At 36.1% G+C, this 14,660-nt stretch overlaps 1 protein-coding gene across 1 annotated transcript in view; it reads left to right on the top strand.

Annotated features, from left to right (window-relative positions):
- The window catches only part of LOC118883339 (ATP synthase F(0) complex subunit B1, mitochondrial-like), a 32,168-nt gene extending 23,811 nt beyond the window's left edge, over positions 1-8,357 (top strand). The window contains 1 exon segment of the mRNA XM_036830068.1: positions 7,556-8,357. Coding sequence (XP_036685963.1) covers positions 7,556-8,357 — 802 coding nt within the window.
- Positions 8,358-14,660: the final 6,303 nt, after the last annotated feature.

Here is a 14,660-nt window from a genome sequence, read left to right as displayed (position 1 = left end):
CAAGGTTGGGAAGAGGCCTGTCTTTTTATTCCTCTTATATGTTCCCTATTTTCCCTTCTGATCACGTGGTATGTAGTTTATTCCACGGATTAGCCTGTGAATGTTTGGGAGCCATGGGATCTTGCCCATTTATATAAAATCAAATATGAACTGCCTTGTCCTCATGCCTTTTATATTCAGTCTCTTTCTATTGGACTCCAGTTTGTATATTGCTTCCAGGAGCTCTCTGTCACAGTGCCGCTTGGCTCATGAATTTACAGTGACTTCCTATTTCTTCAAATCCATTATGCAGATATCAGGATCTCCATTAACCCCAATGTATCTTTCCCAACTCACCTTTCACTCTTCCTACAGGGTCTTCTATTCTAACAAGGGAAGTAATTTTCTCTCCTCCAGTCCTTACCTATTCTCTTATAATTCTTCTATTTGCTATCCTTCAACCCAAAGTGTCCTCTTCTTTCAAAGCTCATATTAAGGTTCACTGGGTATAAGAAGCATTTGCTTATTAAGTTTACCTTACTTACACTTTGGTATTTTATTTTATCATAATATATACTCTCTTAAACTTGCATGTAGCCTTAGAATTTTTTCCAAGTTGACTCATATATGTGTAGGTTTCTGCCCTAATTACATGGTAAGTTCCTGGGCAACATACTTTACTTCTTTTATATTCTCTTTGAGCCTCAAAATGGAAGCTTGAATACATAGGAGGCACCTAAGTAATGCTTATAAAACAGATGATGACATCCCCCTACTGTGACTCCCTATTATAGAGTAATAAGAATTGGTTTTGTAATAGACCAAATGTTTAATTTTTGTGGTTTTTAATTAATAGTGTATATAAAATTCCATAATTTATATTACTCAGAGTTACAGTGTACTGTGTCTTAATATGGGAATTTTAAGGTAAATTATTTTACATTTATAAACATTTATACCTATTCCATTTATTTGGGGTGAGAAAGAGTTAGGTTGCTGCTTTGGTTGGTAGTGTAGTACTAGAGAGATTCAAATAAAATTGGACTGCTTATTAGCACAGGTACATTTTAGGTTCAATCAACAGAGCACAGTTTTCCAAAGCTAGGTCCGTGGGTGGAAGGAGCAGATGTTAATCTATAGAATCCTACTACAGGCATATAAGTAGCTATATAGGTATTATTATAGGTATAAGTACACAGATAGTTATATAGTTAGCAGATGGACCTGTAATATAAACTCCTGTAGCTGGTAGTGAGTAGAACCTCTATTTCATATACAGCTGTCTTATTTGTTGTCAAATCTTTGGTTAGGCAAAATGTTGTTGTGTGGTCTTTTATCAATGTCACTGGTATTCTAATAACTTTTTAAGGATGACTTGTTCTATGCCCCAGATCTTATTTCCTTGTGTTTCAACCCAACAGTGAGTATTCTATTAATGACTGTTCTGCATACTGAATGGAGAGCGTTTTGTTTAAAAAGACCTATTTTTCTTTCAAACCAGTGAGGATATCATGTGCCAGATGGTTAATTCCCATGAGTTAATGAGTGTACCCACACACTTCATGATTTGAAATATCCTGCGGACATGTCCTTTGGTGAAAGGATTGCTAGATTTTAATTTACATCTGTATAAAGTACATATTTGCTTTTTTTCTGCTGATACCTGGAAATATAAATTTTTATTCATCATGTGTGAAATATATGCCATTTTAGTTATATAGTCCTCTGATGTTTGTGACTTAAATAATTTACAGAAATATACATTCTGATCACACTTTAAGATTACATTTTAATTATCAATTGCATTTAAATTAGAGAGTGAGAACACAGCTTTCTGATGTATGTGTGAAGGGTAATAGTTGGCAATATTCAAATGAATAATTCTTGTGTCCCTGTGTCAATAAGATTTATATTTTTAACTGATGGAAGTTCTTTATCACATCCAATTAATGGACTAATAATTTATAGCTATTTAAGATGAAGGAGATTCTTGTAAAGCAATAATGTTAAAATGTCCAAAGACTGGAAAAGGTAGAAAATAACATTTGAATCTGCTTTGAGAAAAGCCTAAAATAAAAACCATCAATACATTAGATATTTTCAAGTAGTTGGGTAAGGATAGTTGATCCATATAGCTGAGCTTATATAATAGTTTATGCTGTAGTGATTCCAGGATATAAAGGATGAACATAAAAAACAAATTCATAATAAAATATTTATACTAACAAACAATAAATTTATAGGTTTTTAAACATAAAAAATAAAATATTTTTATAATACTCTACAAATGACTGTAATTTGTATATGCAACAAAATTATATGGGTTATTAGCGGCCTACAGTCCATGGTGCTGGCCACAACCTCTGTAGCTAAGCAAAATACTCAGAAGTTTCAGGGCTTCAAGGTAAGACAGATAACTCATCTCTAGGTGCTAGAATCACTTCAGGATTTTTATACCCTGTCTCAATTTACAATAACTTGGACTGGCATGACTCCTTCTTTTGTTAGGTGAGAATGAGGGAGGCATCATTTTCTCATTGGGCAATACACCTAAATTTACTCAGGGAATTGACCAAAAAATCAAACCGTAGAGCTGCTGGTAAGAGGATTTCAGGTAACCAAACAACTGATAGGGCTCAATGAAAGCAATAGCTGAACAAACAAACAGATGAAACAAAATCTTGGGTATTCCTTGGGTAAGTAGTTGAGATGTGAAGTTCCCTCATCATTTTACATGTTTAGAACAGGACAAACTCAAAATGTTGAAAAATAACTTTGTATCCTGTGTCTTACATACCAGAATGTAAATACTCGGAAAGAGAGAATCTGGGGACAAATTTACAGTGGGAAACTAAATACAATGTAATAGGACTTTTTTTTCTGAGAAAAGGAGCTTAATAAACTAGTTAAGTAGTCCTCCTAGCATTTCAACATAGACACACTGAGGCAGGATCAAGATGGTAGAGAAGGAAGACTGTGAGCTCACCGCCTCCTAGTTTTGACACATCAAAACTACAAGTTTGTATATAAAAAGTCTCTCTGAGAATGATCTAAAGACTAGCAGAACAGCTGTTCTACAATTAAGGACATAAAGAAAAAAAAAACACACTGAGACAGGTAAGAGGGGAAGAGAAGCAATTTAGTCAAGACCCACACCCCCAGTAGGCAACACAAAGTGAAAGGAGATATCTCAAACTTGGAGGTCCTCCCTAAGGAGTGAGAGGTTAGAGTCCACTTTGGGCACCCTAGTCCTGGGATCAGTACATGAAAGACAACTCCCCCCTAACTGGTTTTGAAAACCAGCAGGGCTTAGGACCAGGAAAGCCAGAGGGCTGTAGAAAACAGAATCTACTCTTAAAGGGCACACAGACAAATTTACTTGCTCTGAGTCCCAGCACACAGGCATCAGATTGAAAAGTGCTTGACACTCTAGCCAGCCTTCCATGGCTATTCCAGCATGCACCCTAGCCCACACTAGGCTCTGGCTCCAACACCACTGCCAAAGTAGTGGCTCCCAGCACACTCTGGGAAAAGCCCCAGCTGGTGTTGGGCTTTGGCTCTAGCCACCTTCCACCAAAGCAGCAGCCCTGGATGCACCCCAGGAGAAGCCCCAGCCTGTGTCAGGCTTTGGCTTTAACCCCTCCAGCTCCAGATCCCTTTCCCAGACACACCAAGGTGATGGCCTTGGCATGCACTGGAAAAGGTCCCAGCTGGGGTTGCTTTAGCTCCAGCACTCTTTCTAAAGCCACCAGACACACTCAGTCTACATAGCGATGCTCCGACACAAGGACACATCTTCAAGACTGGGACAGGTAACTGTTTTGTCTAACTTATAGAGAGAAACACAAAAAGTCAAACAAAATGAGAAAACAGGAATATGTTCCAAGTGAAAGAGCAAGATAAATCCCCTGGGAGGTGCGGCGAGGGAACTAATGATATGGAGATAAGTAATTTACCTGATAAAGAGCTCAAAGGAACTGCCACAAAAATGTTCACTGACTTGGAAGAGGAACACAGTGAGAATTTCAATAGAAAATTTTTTAAAAAGTACTTATCAAAGTTGAAAAATACAATAAATAAAATGAAAAATAGGTTAGAGGTAATCAACAGCAGATTAAATGACACAGAAAAATGCATAAGCAACCTGGAAGAGAGAATAGCAGAAATCACCCAATCAGAACAGTACAAAGAAAATTTGAAAAAATGAGGATAGTTTAAGGGACTTTAGGGACAACATCAAGAATATTAACATTCACATTACAGTAGTTCCAGAAAGAGAAGAGAGAGAGAAAGGGGCAGAAAACATATCAGATGACTTAATGGTGAACAATTTCCCTAACCTGCAGTAGGAAACAGACATCCAGGTCCAGGAAGCATAGAGAGTCCCAAACAAGATGAACCCAAAGACATCCACACCAAGGCATATCATAATTTAAATGGCAAAATTTAAAGTTAAAGAGAGAATTTTAAAGGCAGCAAGAGAAAAACAGAGTCACATACAAAGGAACTCCTTAAGGCAATCAGCTGATTTTTCAGCAGAAACTTTGCTGGCCAAAAGGGAGTGGCATGATATAGTTAAAATACTGAAAGGAAAAATACCTACAACCTAGGATATCATTCAGGCAAGGTTATCATTCAGAATTGAGGAGAGATAAGAGTTTCCCAGACAAGAAAAACTAAGAGTTCAGCACTACTAAACTGGCCTTACAAGAGATGTTAAAGGATCTTCTTTAAGTGGAAAATAATAGGCCATAATAAGAAATGTGTTTATATGCAAAGGAAAAATATCTTGCCAGTAAAAGCAAATATATAACAAAGGCAGTGGATCAACCACTTAAAAAGCTAGTAGGAAGGTTAAAAGACAAAAGTCATAAAATCACAATAACTGCAGTAAGTAGTTAAGGGATACATAAGAAAACATAAAATTTGGATGGGGGAGTGAAAAATGTAGAGCATTTAGAATGCGTTTGAATTTAAACAACTATTGGCTTAAATATATATGTACATTTACATATGTATATATACATATGTTTTTAATCTACATATAAACATACCTCATGGAAACGAAAACCCAAAAACCTACAATACATACACACACACAAAGAGAAAGGAGCCCGAACATTACATTAACAAAAATCATCAAATCACAAGGGAAGAGACTACAAAAAGAAGAGAAGAACTGCAAAAACAATCAGAAAACAAGTAACAAAAGGGCAATAAATACACACTTTTCAATAATCACTTTGAATGTAAATGGACTAAATGCCCCAATCAAATGACACAGGGTAGCTGAATGGATAAAAAAGAAGACCCATCTATATGCTGCCTATGAGAGACTCACTTAAGAGCTAAACACACACACGGACTGAAAGTGAGGGGATATAAAAAGATATTCTATGTAAATGGAAATGAAAAGAAAGCTAGCTGGGGTAGCCATACTCCTATCAGACAAAGGGGACTTTAAAACAAAGGCTATAACAAAAGACAAAAGGGCATTACATCATGATAAAGAGGTCAATCCATAAAGAGGATATAGCATTTGTAAATATATATGGACATAATATAAGAGCATCTAAATACATAAAGCAAATATTAACAGACATAAAGGGAGAAATCGACAGTATGTAATAATAGCAGGAGACTTTATATCTCCACTTACAAAAATGGATAAATCATCCAGACAGAAACTCAGTAAGGAAACATTGGCCTTAAGTGACACATTAGACCAGATGGACTTAATAGACATCTACAGAACATTCCATCCAAAACAGCAGAACATGCATTCTATTCAAGTGCACATGGAAGATACTCCAGGACAGATCACATGCTAGGCCACAAAACAAGTCTCAATAAATTTAAGAAGATTAAAATCATATCAAGCATTTTTTCCAACAACAATGTTATGAAAGTAGAAGTCAATATCAGGAAGAAAACTGGAAAAACCTCAAACACTTGGAGACTAAACAGCATGCTACTAAAAAACAAATGGGTCAATGAAGAAATAAAAGAGAAAATCAAAAATACCTTGAGATGAATGAAAATAGAAACACAACTTTCCAAAATCTATGGGATGCAGCAAAAGCAGTTTTAATAAGGAAGTTTGTAGCTATGCAAGGCTACCTCAAGAAACAAGAAAAAATCTCAAATGAACAACTTAAATTTACACTCAAAGAAATTAGAAAAAAAACAAAAACAGAAAACAAAGCCCAAAGTTAGTAGAAGAAAGGAAATAATAGAGATCAGAGTGGAAATAAATAAAATAGAGACCAAAAACAATAGAAAAGACCAATGAAACTAACATCTGATTCTTTGAAAAGATAAACAAAATTGATAAACCTTTAGCCAGACTCATATCAAGAAAAAAAGAGAGAGAACACAAAGAAAATTAGAAATGAAAGAGGAGTTACAACTGATGTCACAGAAATACAGTCATAAGAAAATACTACCAACAATTATATGACATTGAATTGGACAACCTAGAAGAAATGGATAAATTTCTAGAAACATACAGTCTTCCATAACTGAATCAGGAAAAAATAGAAAATCTAGTATTGAAATTGAATCAATAATCAAAAAATTCCCAATAAACCAAAGTTCAGAACCAGATGGCTTCACAGGAGACCTACCAACCATTTAAAGAGAAGAGTTAACACATATTTTTCTCAACCGAGTTCTAAAAATTTGAAGAGGAGGGAACACTTCTAACTCATTCTTTTTTTTAAAACATATAATTTTTAAAATAATATATATTTTTAAATTTTATTTTATTTATTTATTTATTTTTTGACTGCGTTTAGTCTTTGTTGCTGCACATGGGCTTTCTCTAGTTGTGGCGAATGGGGGCTACTCTTTGTTGTGGTGTGAGGGCTTCTCATCATGTGGCTTCTCTTATTGTGGAGCAAGGGTGCTAGGAGCGCTGTCTTCAGTAGTTGTGGCACATGGGCTCAGTAGTTATGGTTCTTGGGCTCTAGAGAGCAGGCTCAGTAGTTGTGGCACACAGGCTTAGTTGCTCCACGGCATGTGGGATCTTCCAGGACCAGGGCTCGAACCCATGTCCCCTGCACTGGAAGATGTATTCTTAACCACTGCACCACCAGGGAAGTCCCAAATTCATTCTACAAATCCAGCATTATCTTGATAATAAAACCAAAGACCCTACCAAAAAAAAAAAAAAAGAAAGAAATCACAGGCCAGTATCCCCAATGAACATAGATGCAAACATTTTCAACAAAATATTAGCAAACCGAATTCAACAATACATTAAAAGATTCATACATCATGATCAAATGGGATTTATTTCAGAGATGCAAGGATGGTGCAATATCCACAAATCAATCAATGCAATACACCATATTAACAAAACAAAGGATAAAAATCGCATGATCATCTAAATAAATGCAGAAAAAGCATTTGATAAAATTCAGCATCCATTCATGATAAAAAAAAGTAACTCTCAACAAAAATTGTATAGAGGGAACATACCTCAATATAATAAAGTCCATTTATGACAACCCTACAGCTAACATCATACTCAATTGTGAAAATATTATGGAGTTTCCTCAAAAATTAATAATAGAACTGCTACTGGGGCACCAAGACTGCTGTGTAGATGCTACCGGGTGGTACTTTCTGCTGCTGCTGCAGCAGTACCCTCTCTGAAGAACGCAGCCCTCCTCAGTCCAGGGGTATTACAGGCAATAAGGATCTTTCATACAGGGCTGCCAAGTCTTGCCCCTGTACCACCTCTTCCTGAATATGGAGGAAAAGTTCATTTTGGGTTGATCCCTGAGGAGTTCTTCCAGTTCTTTTACCCTGAAACTGGTGTAACAGGACCCTATGTGCTCAGAACTGGGCTTATCTTATATTTACTCTCCAAAGAAATATACGTGATAACTCCAGAGACTTTCTCCACAATATCAACAATAGGATTGCTTGTCTATGTAGTTAAAAAATATGGTGCCTCTATTAGGGAGTTTGCTGATAAACTCAATGAGCAAAAAATTGCCCAACTGGAAGAGGCAAAACAGTCTTCCATCAAACAAATCCAGGATGTGATTGATCTGAAGAAGTCACAGCAGGCACTGGTTCTAAAGCTCCATTGCTTTTTTGATGTCCAGAGGAATAACATTGCTATGGCCTTGGAGGTTACTTAACAGGAACAGTTGCATAGAGTATACAAGGAGGTAAAGAATCGCCTGGACTATCATATCTCTGTGCAGAATATGATGTGTCAAAAGGAACAAGAGCACATGATAGACTGGGTGGAGAAGCATGTGGTGCAGAGCATCTCTGCACAGAAGGAGAAGGAGACAATTGACAAGTGCATTGCACATCTAAAGCTGCTCACAAAGAAGACTAAAGCACAGCCAGTTCTGTAAATGCATCTATACCAACTGAGAGAGCTAGAAATAGTTGACTGACTAAATGGAAACTAGCCTATGTGACAGAATCTTTGTATATTGCTGTCTACTGAAGTTAAAGTTGACCTTTCCTAAAAATGAAAAGTTTGAGTTTCATATAATGCGAGAAATGAAACAATCTATTGGCCAGTAAGATGTTTCTCTCATCCTTCTTGCTCTACATTGAATTGTTCCATGATCACTTCTGAATAAGCAGTTTGCTTTGAATAAAATTTGGTACCGGACTAAAGATTATCAAGTTATAGTTTAAATTTTTAATTAATTCAACCATCTTGCAATAAAGTGACAAACAAACAAACAAAGACATAGAACTTCCATACAATCCAGAATTCCACTCCTGGGTACTTATCTGAAAAATGAAAACACTAATTTGAAAAGATAATGCACTCCTATGTTCATTTCAGCAATATTTATTCAATACAATAGCCACAATATGGACGCAACCTAAGTGTCCATTGACAGATGAATAAATAAAGAAGATGTGGTTATTATTAGCCATAAAAAAGAATGAAATTTTACCATTTTTGACAACACGGATGGGCCTAAAGTGCCTTATTTATGTGAAATAAGCCACACAGAGAAAGACAAATACTGTATGTTCTCATTTATATGTGGAACTTGAAAAACAAAACAAACAAATATAATAAAACAGAAATAGATTCACAAACACAGAGAACAATCTAGTAGTTGCCAGAGGGTAATGGGTGAGGGGATGTATGAAATAGGTGAAGGGTCTAAGAGTTTCAACCTATCAGTTATAAAATAAATAAGTCAGAAGGATATAGTGTACAGCACACAGTAATAGGGTAATAACTTTGTATTTTGCATAATCTATAAAAGTATGGAATCACAGTTTTGTACACCCAAAACTAATATAAGATTGGCAGTTAACTCTACTTCAATACAAAAAAGAAAAAAAGAAAGAAAGAAATCAATTCAATAAATCACTTAAAAAGAAGGCAAAAAATACATAGACACATTAAGGGGTGTACTAAGGGTATTTAATAAGATAAAGTAAAATCAAATAGCATTTAAACAAAAGTATAAGAAAAGTCTTCATGTTAAAAACTTTAAAATTATTAAATGTCATTCAGAGCAAAATAAATGAAGCTAGGTTTTTTGGTATCCATTTAATGTTGGACTTTAGAAAAGATTCGTTAATAACTGGCTGAGGAGATAAAACTAGAAGCCATGTGGGTTTTTTATTCACAGATATTTATCATATCATGTAAGAATCAATTCAGATATCTGCAAAGAGAATACATTATGATGTCAAAGCTTTTCTCATATTTTTACTTTGTATTTAAATCCAAAATCAGATAATGGATACAACACATCAAAGAATTCATTTCTCGCTGGAGTCTGGCTATTTTGCTTTGATATTTTCAGCTAACTTATTTTTCCTGTATTACATTTTACTTTTTCTTCATCTTTTTTTTTTCACATCTGTACATTTCTTTTTTTTTTTTAAATTGAAGTATAACTGATTTACAATGTTGTGCCAATCTCTGCTGTACAGCAAAGTGACTCAGTTTTACACACACAGACTTTTTAAAAAATATTCTTTTCCATTATGGTTTATCCCAGGAGATTGGATATAGTTCCCTGTCCTATACAGTAGGACCTTGTTGTTTATCCATTCTAAATGTAATAGTTTGCATCTACCAACCCCAAATTCCCAGTCCATCCCTCTCCCTCCTCCACATTGTACATTTCTTTGCTTCATCCAGTTCAATTTACTCTGCTAATGTTTAGAAAGAATATTATAACTCAACCTTAGTGTAATAGTTTATAACCTCCTGATAATGTGATCTTTTTAAGGACTGTTATATTGACAAGTAAATTATACTTACTTCAGCCAATTGTATGTACTTATGTACTTCAAATTTAACTTTATCACTAGTTGTCAAATTCTCCCCTGTGGCCTTTTTAATGTTCCAATGTATTTGGCAATATATGTTTTTTATTGACATTTCAATTTTGTTTTGCAGCATGCTAAAGTTACAAGAAAACAAATGACTGAAAGTTAAACCTGGGTCAATCCAGGCTAAAGTTAAGTTTCAGGAGTCTTTGGGAAGACCTTATTTTTGTTGAATGGGTTGACTTCTGGACCCTCTAGAATCCAGAAACATTCAATCAAGATCTGGATGTTGAACTTTATTTGGTAGGACGTAAGAACAGGGACAGGAGATCCTCACAAAACAAGTCCAGAATTTAGACTTTCTTTTCACTAACTCTATGTTTTCATTTTTTGTTTTGTGGTCAGTGAAGGAAACCCCAAATCGTTTAAACATTTTGCTTTTTAGTATATAACATTTTCCTTTAGTGAGTTATTTACTATTTTGCTTGTTTTGTTTCTTATTTCATGACCAATTCATCCCAGATGCTATAAATTGCTCTTCACAACTTTGTTTACCTTGATGTCTCCTATTTTCTCCTGTACCTAGTACCAGGCATGATGCCTATTAGATACTCTATCTTTTTGATGACCTATAGTTGCTATGTCTCACACACAGATAACTCACACATAAACATTACTATAAACAGAAACATGGATTGCACACTACAGATTTTGATCTGTGTGTTTTTCCTTTAATTTTATTAATTTTGGAAAATAAAAGTAATGGATGTTTTTGATTTGACAGTTCTACTGACTACTTGTGCTGTAAGCATTTTAGAGTTGCACTGTTCAAAAGAGTAGCACTAGCCACATGTGCCTATACAAATTTAAATTTAATTAAAAGTAAATGAAATTTAAAATTCATTTTTTTCCAATACACTTGCCACATTTCATATGCTCAATAGCTACATGTGACTATTAGCTACTGTATTGAAGAATGCAGATTATAGAAGATTTTCCATATTGTAGAAACTTCTTTTGGACAATGTTGCCTTAGAGTGCTCTCTTAGAAGAGCACCCCAAGTAGACTATTGCAGAATGACAAAAATTCCTTCCTTTTTGATTTCATATTTCTTGAGAAAATTTCTGCTACTTCAGACATGCAATATAGGCACAACCATTCCTGGCACTAAGTGGATCAAAATGACCTTAAATTGACTGCAAACAAAACCACAGAGTAAGATTCAAACACCAGGAGTTATATCTGTCAAAGGACTTGTAGTGGCTCCCTTGGTTCTTTTCCTAACAGTTTCAATAATGCACCAATGTTTTTATAGATTGGCCTGGCCTATTTCTATAAGAGATTACTGTCAGACAATGGAGAATGTCATACATATAGCATGTTTTCTGGGTATTCTGTCCTCAAACAGAGACAAAAATCACTGGGAATATTGAGAGTAGATACCTCATCCCTTACCCCACCTCTTTTAGTTGTTACAAGCAAGTGTTCAAAAGGAAGTGTTCTGGTATCTGCATGTCATTGCCTAAGGAGAGACACATTTTCCAGTTCAGATTTATATCAGAAAGTTATGCTTCCTGCCAAAAGGAGATTTAAAGACTACACCGTCCCTGCATCACAAAGAGAAAAAAGATCACCCAGAACCCAGGAGCAGATAACAAACAGATCACTCTAATTAGAAAAAAGAGTTGCAATATCCAAGAAACAGAGGCCAACCGCCTCTGGGCAGTAAAAGGAGTGAACCTTTAAGAGACCTCTTGTTCATGTTCTTAAAATGAACCTTTAATAAATTATACATGATGACTAAGATTAAGGGCCTCCATATGAAATAATGACTTTCTATCATAGACCAGCAAAGATCTAGAAAAGTGTGGGATATTAACAAATAAAAAATGGAGAATGATCCAGATAAAACCAGAACATGAGCTATTCTTTTTGCCATACTGCTGAGGAGTTTTCACCAGCTCTGCATGAAGAGGGAATAGAAATTGTTATCAGAATCCCACTGTTTTGCTGATTATATTTATAGAATTTACCATTTTCAAAATGTGTCTGCAAAACTGTTAAGTGGCTAAGGAGAAAGTTTCCATGGTAAATAAGTTTAGGAAGCAATGATTTAAATAAGATTAAATAAATTGAAAAAATAACTATAAGACTTCTCAAGACTTTCACCATGCTAATGTGTATTGTGATTCTCTAAAAGGCTGTGGGAAGGGGGCTTCCCTGGTGGCGCAGTGGTTGAGAATCTGCCTGCCAATGCAGGGGACACGGGTTCGAGTCCTGGTCTGGGAAGATTCTACATGCCGTGGAGCAACTGGGCCCGTGAGCCACAATTACTGAGCCTGCGCATCTGGAACCTGTGCTCCGCAACAAGAGAGGCCGCGATGGTGAGTGGCCCCCGCTTGCCACAGCTAGGGAAAGCTCTCGCGCAGAAGCGAGGACCCAGCACAGCCATGAAATAAAAAATAAATTAATTAATTACTTAAAAAAAAAAAAGGCTGTGGGAGGGAAAAAATATTTCTTATGCTTTTGTAATAAGTATTTGGGATTTTAGGTAAAGCCCCCAGGCAGAGGAAAATTGGTGTAAGTAGCTTCATATTATAAAGAATAGCTACTAAACACATTGTCACAGAACTTAAGGGTGACAATATGATAATAACGATGCTGATGTAAATATTTAATGTGAGTACTTATAAAACTCTCAGAACAGTGCCTTGCACATAGTAAATGCTCAGAAGTGATAGTTATTATATTATTTGGGGACTTGATGGGCTGTGGGAGATAGAAGACATATGGACACACTCTTGATCAAGCAGAAGCAAGGATGCTGTATAAATCTCAATGACAGGAAGTCAAAAATTGTGAAGTGTTCTCACAGGGCCTGGAGAATTGGTTCATGCCTTATCCCCTCCCACATGTGAGACTGAGTGATGGTCATGGATTGCTCAAAGAGCCAAATGTGGAATGGTGGTTGGTGGTAGTGTTGGGGGTGGAGGGAGCTGGCTGATGAGGAAACAAGCTAGAGGCTATAACTAGAGGTGAGCCAAAGCCCTATGGAAGTGGTAAACCTTAAAATTCAAATTGAATTCATCTCTTGACAGCAGTGAACAAGCTTTTCTTACTGATTTTAATGTTGGGGCACAGTGAGCATGCCAGAATTTTATATTTATTTATCCAATGTTGAAAGAGCAGGAAAAAAAGTCAGGTACAATATCCATAATTTTCTACTCTGACTTATTAGTTACTACTGTCCTTGAAAAGATGTCTGCTCAAGACCATATCTCTCAGGCCTGAGTCTCCCTAGCTGAGTCTCTTAAGGTAGGATATTTGGTGAAGCACGTTTTGATTAAGACAAATTTTACTGGAGAGGAGTAGGCCAGGTCCTAACAAATAAAGTCAAGACCTGGAAGGTTTAGCAAGTGAAAGAGAAGGATTCCAAAGGAATTCAGTCCTTGAGGAAAGGAATTTATCAGAATTCAGAAGGTTGAGAATTGGTTCCCCGAATCTACTTCTCTTCTTTTCTCCCCTGCTAGTCCCCAATGGTACTTTCCCCCTGCTTTCAGTACTATCACACACTTCCATTCTAAGACCACTCCAGCAGAGACCTTGGAATTGATGGTGGTCGAAATTGACTCTGGGGAAATAAAAATGAATTATAAATATAAAAGATAAGAGATTCCCAATCAACTTAAGAAATGAAAATTAAAATAAGGAGATAACTAGATTTTAAGCACATGAAAAGATATGTTCAGAATACTTTCCAAATGAGGGCAAACTTGTTGGAATCAGAATTTTATTGTAACATTGATTTTCTGAGTAAGTCTCAAGGCATAAATGATTTAAGTTTTAGGTTTTTTAATAAACAAAAAATATAACATTGTTCCAATAAAGATAATGATAGTTTGGCATTTAAAAATATCATGAACACTGTAAAAATGAGTGCTGCAGCTGCTTCTACCACTCTCACATGGATAGTCAGGATAAATGGTGGTAAGTCCTGTGTAGTCTCTAAAGTAGTCTTGACCCCTGTATCAGTTATCTGTTGCAGCATAACAAACCAGCCGCAAACCATAGTGGCTGAAAACTTCAACAAGTTATTACTTGTGTTAACTGGGCAGTCCTTTTGCTGTTCTTGCCTAGCTCACTCATGAGGCTTCAGTCAGTTGAAGGATCGGGCTAAGTGGCTGGGATGGTTGCAATAGCTGGGACTCTCTCTCCATGTTTTTGCGTCTCTGGAATTTTCACAGTATGGGGGTCTCAGCTTCTGCAAGGGCAGAAGCTGCAAGGTCTTTTCAGACAGACACTTGGAAGTCACACAGCTTTCCTTCCACCACATTCCGTTAATCAAAGCTAGTCACAAGGTCAGTCCAGATTCCAAGGAAGGGGAATTAGATCCCACCTC

The sequence above is a fragment of the Balaenoptera musculus genome, chromosome 17 (genome assembly GCF_009873245.2).
Source record: "Balaenoptera musculus isolate JJ_BM4_2016_0621 chromosome 17, mBalMus1.pri.v3, whole genome shotgun sequence".
Classification (NCBI taxonomy): Eukaryota; Metazoa; Chordata; class Mammalia; order Artiodactyla; family Balaenopteridae; genus Balaenoptera; species Balaenoptera musculus.
This window is presented reverse-complemented; position numbering and strand designations above follow the sequence as displayed.